Source organism: Solea senegalensis, linkage group LG21 (genome assembly GCF_019176455.1).
Source record: "Solea senegalensis isolate Sse05_10M linkage group LG21, IFAPA_SoseM_1, whole genome shotgun sequence".
Classification (NCBI taxonomy): domain Eukaryota; kingdom Metazoa; phylum Chordata; class Actinopteri; order Pleuronectiformes; family Soleidae; genus Solea; species Solea senegalensis.
In genome coordinates this window covers 3,825,758-3,833,148 of record NC_058040.1, presented here as the reverse complement: position 1 = coordinate 3,833,148, position 7,391 = coordinate 3,825,758, and the positions used below count along the sequence as shown (strand labels likewise).

Sequence of the window (7,391 nt, the reverse complement as noted above, 5' to 3'; positions counted from 1 at the left end):
AGTCCCACTTTGCCTGACAGAGAGTCTCGGGAGGAAATTTTGTTATGCTTGCATAATAACAATAAAGAATCTTGAATCATTGACTGCTCTCTGTTATAATTTGATTTCTTTCCATTAATATTTTTTCACCCTCACTGTTTAATGGGACTGTACATTGGCAAGACTCTGGAGATATGACACATAATATTATATAATATAATATATAATTATGTATAAACACAGCAAAAAGTACTTACATTTTTTTTAAATCAGTTTGAATTTGCAAAATTTGGGAATATGCCACAGTTCAAAGTTCATTTGGTCTGTCTAGTGACTTTTGCACAATTATTGCTACTTTATGTCACTACTAAAAATGTGCAGTTGACACAATCAGCTACACATTTCTTACAGTCTGAACACACATGTTATGTGGACAAAAGTATTTGGACGCCTGACCATTACACCAACAGGGACTGTAATGTATTCAAATGCTTCAAATACAATACTTTAATATGGAGTTGGTCTCCCTTTGCATCTATAACAGTGTGCACTCTTGTCTGGAGACTTGTGTCATGGGAATTAGTGCCCATTCATTCTGTAGAGCAGGGGTCAGCAAGTAAATGTGGCTGAGGGAATTGAATATTGGGCCAAAACATCGTATCTTCATCAGGCCTTCAAGTGCCTTCAAACGTCTTCAGTCAAAAACAAAACCCTACGTTTGCTGCCTTAAGCCAACAGTAATGTGGACATTGTCTTCAATCAGCAGCTTGTTATGAAGACAAATGTGTGTGAGATACAAACTCATACAGTTAATATTTGTTTGCAGGGTTTTTATTTTTAATTTAAAGTTAACTGTCAATTCTAGCAACAGAATCTATTTGAATCAGTTCATATTTTTTTCTGGATAAAAGCTCCAAAAAGATGGGAGATAAGCAAATAATCAGACCAAGATCAGATTTTTATTTTTAAATCACCTGCCGGACCAGATACTGATCCTGGCGGGCCACCAATTGCTGATCTCTGTTCCAGCTCAACCCAAAGGTGCTCGATGGACTCATTTGCTGAGGATTTACCTACAACATGCAACCTGCTCCCTTGTTGACAAAAACAAACACAACACCGACACATGCTGCTTTTGTTCAGTTGGAAGTTTATTGCGACATAGAATTAATTTCTTTTAAGACAACAAGCACTTTTTTTGGAGTGTTAGGGACATCACAGCTGCTCTTCCGAGCTTTGTAGAAAGGTTAGTTTTACAGATATCACTGTACTGAAACAGGCACTCGATCTTAGTTACATTTGGAAAGCTCATTTGTAAAGTTATATTTTAAAAAAAAATGGTCCTTAAGACAGAAATAACCATTATATTTGTTTTGGTATGTAAACTCAGGGGATGTGTGGGTTTGCCTCCTCGCACACCACCGCTTGGCTCCTTCCTTTCAGATCTTCACCTCAGGGATGGAGCTCATTGGCCCTTGTTGGCCTTGTCAAAGAGAGCCTTCAGCTGCTCCTGGGACGTGGCCTCCTTCTGCTGCATCAGGTCAGCGTGGCCTTTGGTGATACCCCAGCCATCGGGTTTGGCCATGGAGGGGCAGCAGGGACGACCAGAGGCAGGCTTCAGGTTCTCCCAGTAGTCACGACGGGCCCTATAGGGAGGTACAGAGGAGTTCTGTAAGATCATTTATATCTGTAAACGGTAACGTCTCATGCTGGTTCAGCTATGGCAATCCATGTGCCAGTCACTTAAACCTGGATGATTGAAGGAAAATTGACTATTCAGCCAAGATTTCCTGCAAGAATTGTTTCAAACACGGCATGAATCGAGTTCTGCACCAGTTCTGCTCTACTCTCGTCTCCACATGTCTCACACACCCTCCCAGACCTGTGACCGAAGCCAGAAACGGAACAGAAATGTCTTTACCTAGCTCTGACCCAAGGCTTGGTGTGCATCTCCAGGCCACTACCCCAGCTGCCGTGCTTCTCAGAGCCAGCAGGCAGGAAACCCCTCTCAGGGGCCAGCTCCTCAGCCAGGGCACGGACGTGATAGGGCTCAAATCCACAGCAGCCTCCGATATAACGGATTCCAGCTTTGTACGCTTCGCGGGCATATTTGTGCATGTCCCACCTGGTCAGGATCCTTGGCTCCAGACCTGTAAGAGACACAACATTGTCAGTGAGTTTGTGACAAAACAAAACAAAAAATCTTGGTGGGTATTTGTACCGAAGGGGAACTCGGGCAGATCAATGAAACCCTGGCGGTTGCAGTCGGGGGTGTGGAAGGCCAGCGGCTGGCACATGTAGTGAGCCTTCAGGCCGGCCTTCTCCACTCCCGCCTTCATCATCTTCACGGTGTTCACACAGGTCTCCGGGTCAAAGTGGCAGTTAATGCCCACAATGTGAGCTCCTGCAAAAAAAGGAAAAACGATGATCAGGTCTCAAGGTTATCGGCTCAGAAACCACCACACACTGATGTGTATTAACTCATGAGGGCATTAGGTTTGAAAGGTCTCACACGTAGGTCGTTCATTATCCTCAGATGTGTGTTAGAAAATTAACGTGGATCTGAACCGTACCTGTGCCTGGGATGTAAATAAATGCATTATATTCATTTAGATTGGACATTGACTGATACTTAACACATGTTCTGGAGTGAAAATGTACCGTTTTTTGTTTTTTTTTAAAAGGTAAAAGGACTGTACATCTATAAATATATATATTTTTAGTGCTGCAACTATAGATTATTTTTATAATCAATTAATCGAGTACTTGTTCGGACTGAAAAATGTCAGAAAATGTTAATCCTGGAAATGATGTTCTCGTTTAGTGATTTTTTTTTTGTCATGTGGAGCAAAGAAACAGGAACTATTGGAAATATAAACTCAAAGCACATGCAGGCACAGCTGCACAGGGAGTGCTTGGTTGCCATTGGTGGATAATGCATTTCTAATATCAGACCATCATGTTTGTGGGAAGTATGATTAAAACACGATTGTGAAATCCTGTTTATTGCACGAGGGTGATTTTTTTTTTTAGAAGAATTTTTTTGGTTTTTGGCCACCGAGGCAGGGCTCGCTCTGTTTAAAGCAGGGGTGTCAAACTCATTTTTGTTCAGGGGCCACATACAGCACAATTTGATCTCAAGTGGGCCGTACCAGTAAAAATAGTAAAATAATAGCATAATAACCTATGAACAACAAGAACTCCTTTGTTTTTTCTCCTTTGTTTTACATTTAATGACGGATATTTTTACAAAACAAGACATTTCTTTAGAAATATAAGTGCAATTTCAACAATATCATGCCTAAATTTGCTATTTACACATCACATCTGGATCTATAAAGGCACAAACATTTAGTCACTGGTATCTGGAAGTGAAAAATATTGTATTTGACATTACGTTTAGATTGTAATCGTAGTGTGAAATTTTAACAAATTCATCCTATGGGCCGGATTGGAGCCTCTGGCGGGCCGGTTCTGGCCCCCGGGCCGTATGTTTGACACCCCTGATGAGGTGTCATTTAAATATCATCAGTCACAGCTGCCACTGACAGGCTCATCAAGCCCCGCCTCCAACCACTGTCTTCCCTCTCCCTTCCCTCAGTGTAACCTCAGGTTAATCATGAATGGGGGACATTTACTTGGCAAATGCCAGGTCTATGAAACAGTGACAAATGTGTTATATTCCTTCCAGACTCAAGTCCCAAGAGCCAACGTCTAATCTTCATTAACTGAGTCAGAGTCAAAGTTGAGACTCAACCCTGACTCGACAATTTGTCTTACATTGGCAGTGAGTTTGAGTTTTGTCGTACCAGCTTTGACGAGTTTGACAGCACAGTCTCCAGGGCTCACTCCATTCAGGTCTCCTTCAGGTCCAATGCACAGAGATGCAGCCACTGGTTTGCCGGAGGTCTTCAAGACCTGGACTGCCCACTCAGCCTCTTCCACGTGCTCAAAGTACTGCAGGCAAACAAAACACATCAATTCATCTCATTAGAAGTCAAATTGTGTGAAATTTCTTTCTTGTAGCACATTGGAGTGTTGGGTTGGGATTCGGATGAGTAATTTGGGATTAGGGCTGCAAAGATTATTTAATGACTCAATGAAATCGTCATCTATTTTGATATTTGATTATTAGGTTTTCGTTTTCATTTTTTTTATAATTAAAACAAGTTTTCAGATTTTTCAGCTTCTTAAATGTGAATATTTTCTGGTTTCACTGCTACATTTGACCAAAAAAGTATAATTAAAACTGAAAAATGTTGGTTTGAGGGAATTTGAGATAATTAACATTTTATAGACCAAACAAATCAATTCAATCGAGATAATAATCAACAGATTAATCAGTAACAAAAATTATCATTGCAGTTCTATTTGGGATATGAGATATGTTTTGAGTCGGGGTTCAGTTCAGTATTGACTTTAGAATGTGATCAGACATGTATGAGGTGCATTTTTTAACTTGCAGAGAAGATAGTCAGTATAGTCCAAAAAATAATTCAATTGCAACCACTGAAAACATGAATTGTTCAGCCCTAAATTCAAAGTTTAAGTTCAAAATAATGAAAAACCTCATAGTCAACTGCCGTGTTGTAGTCCAGTGAGTGAAAAGAATGATGCTTGTTCTATATGTAAACAAAACCTCCTCAGACTCTGAGAACCACCACAATTAATAACCCTTTCTGACAACAGAGGGCGCCGTTTCTCCACACAATAATAGTGCTAGTTGGCCTCCAGAATATGTCGCATCACTGCCAGGTACTGGAAAGCACTTGGTGCTGCTGGATTTGAAGGATCCACGCGAGCAAGACTGAGATATATATATATAAAAAAAACCAGCTTCCATTGATCGTTTCCAAGTTCCTGCGTGAAAATCTGTGTCTTCTGTGTGAAAAAGTCCGCATTCACCCACACATTTTACATTAACATGCACATTATGATACAAGAGTTGTGACTTTTCGCACTTTTTTTTCACAAAGTTACACAACTTGTGGTGCAGATACTAATTCCTCCACGTACATTTGTGCCTAGTTTTCCCCAAAAACTATACCAAATCTATACTTAAAGGCTGAAATTATGTTTGATGACTGGTTAATTACTTTGAGTGGGTTATTTAATAAAATAACCAATTCCTCGTCCTTTTTCTAGTTTAATGTTTAGGTTTGGTACAGCTAAAGCTAAAGCTATTCATTGACTAATCTAGAAAAGAATATATAAACAGTGAGTTGCAGTCCTATGTGTCTTGGTTTGTTTTTATACACTGCAGTATTACTGTTCTCCGTGTCCAAAAACACACAGTTTCTTGAAGCGGAGTGACAGGTGCTCTGTGGTTATTATTAATTCGGGAATATTTGCTTCTCTCAACTTGGGTTTGTTGATGCTGTACTTAATTTGGTGTACTTAACGTGAGGAGGCACACATGGAAAAAAAAAAAAAGAACAAGTTCTACAGGGAAAGGTGCAACACGACTGCGTGCGACTTTGCTCTGGGAAGTTGTGAAATGACATGGCTCATGTAGCATAGGCTATTTTTAAGTGAGTGTATGGTAACTCAAGCAGTTAAGAGATGCTATGAGAGGGCATGGAGGTTACTGAGCCTGCTCAGCTGCAGCTTATGCTGATCAGAAGAGACACTAGTTAGTACTGTTGTAGTGAAATGGAGTGGAGATGGAGAGATGCTGCTTCTCTGAACTTCAAATTTCTCATTTTGACTATTTAAGCTGCATGTGCAGCTATAACGCTCTTCAATGTGTGTGTGTTTGACCAATTCTTTGGTAGATAATTCGATTTTCTGACAACGTTTCGCTCCCTCAGTGACTTCAGGACTGTGGTGGACGCACAGCTGGACTGACACGCCTTTAAGGAGCCGTTGTTCTTCTGCCACGTACCTCTGCAATCAAGAAGTCCACATTTTTGTTGACAAAGACGTCCATCTGTTTCTTGAAGATGGCCTTGACGTCGTCCTGGCTCTTGCAGCTGAGGTAGGACGGGGTCTGAGAGACGCCTCCTGCCACCAGAGCGTCACCTTCATTGGCCACCTCTCTGGCCAGGTCACACGCTGCTTCGTTTATCTGCTGGCCCTACGGTTCAGGAAAAGGGGTCAACTTTCACACCATGTGTGATGATGAGTGGCTGCCGTGACAAACATGCCAGAACCCCCCCCCACCCTCCATTCAGGACTCAGGATGGGACTGAGCAGCTGCGGCCAGATCAGATCAGATCAGATCTACTCACGGTGAAGCGCTGAGCGTGTCCTCTGTTCACCAGTTTGTCATCACTGGCGTAGAAGGTGAAGGTCTGCATGACATTGGCGCCTGCTCTCAGGAACTCCCTGTGCAGCTGCCGCACTGCAAGAGCAAAGACGTTGTGAGACATGGTGGATTTCTGACCGTGTGAAAGAATAAATAAATAAATAAATAAATAAATAAATAAATCACTTTCTCCACAAAAATCAAGATATTTGATGAACAGAAACTGCAAAAAAAAAATAATGACATCAGGTTTTTTTTGCCAAATGTACCATTATAATATTCAGTTTATATGAATGACAATCCAACAAATGTATCGTTCAATTTTGGTTTAAGGAGGAAAATCAAATAGAATTAGCTGCAAATATCGATTATTTTCATGATCAATTCAATTATTAAAAACAACAACAACAACAACAGCTCCGTACCGGCCTCCGGGTGCTCGGCAGCAGCCTCAGGTGTCCACGGCCCTGCTTTCACATAACCTCTCTTCTCCAGGGCGAAGACGAAGCCTCCGTCCCCGATAACGACTTCTCCTGCCTCCAGACGCTCCAGGATGCCCTGCGCGCGAGGAAGCAAAAATGTGCGTCACAAAGTTGCGTTCACGGACACAGCAACACGCGCACCAAGTCTGTGACATGTTGGCGCACAGTGCGCAAAAGAAAAAACAAACAACTCCAAGATGGAATTCAAGTGACTTAAACTCAGAATCATCTCACTTACTCTCTTTTCTCCAGCTGGTGCCATGGTTATTGCAGCAGTGACCGGCCCACTCTTCCCAACTACAGCGTCCTTGTGAGTTTGGAAAGGGCTTTGAGGAGGGATCCATGCTCAATTTATAATCAGAGAGGGGCGAGGTTTGTCCTGATGTCACCAAGAACCGCCCGCCTCTGACACAGCCTCCCTTCTTCTTCTCCTGCTTCTGCTTCTTCTGTTTAAAGCCCTCCTTCTTTATCACGAGCAGGTTTCACAAATAAACCCACTGTTCTGCAGAAATGCAAGACTCTGTCTGCTTCATTAATGTTTGAGGTATTAGAACCAAACAAATACAGATAAAAACTCAAGAGCCTCAGGATCTGGGCCTTCATGGGGCCCTACTGTGTTTGATTTGGAGGCTCCATCCCACCACCTCAGAGTCACATGTGAAAGTGTCCTTGTGTATTCGTGT

General features: G+C 41.9%; 1 protein-coding gene across 1 annotated transcript; it reads right to left on the bottom strand.

Annotated features, from left to right (window-relative positions):
• Positions 1-1,112: 1,112 nt before the first annotated feature.
• bhmt (betaine-homocysteine methyltransferase) lies at positions 1,113-7,041 on the bottom strand. The gene is made up of 8 exons (XM_044012972.1): positions 6,947-7,041; positions 6,652-6,784; positions 6,210-6,322; positions 5,864-6,055; positions 3,789-3,936; positions 2,201-2,383; positions 1,901-2,129; positions 1,113-1,625 (listed from the first exon to the last, which is right to left on the bottom strand). The coding sequence occupies exons 1-8, from the start codon at positions 6,968-6,970 to the stop codon at positions 1,445-1,447; spliced, it is 1,203 nt and encodes a 400-aa protein (XP_043868907.1). The 5' UTR covers positions 6,971-7,041; the 3' UTR covers positions 1,113-1,444.
• Positions 7,042-7,391: the final 350 nt, after the last annotated feature.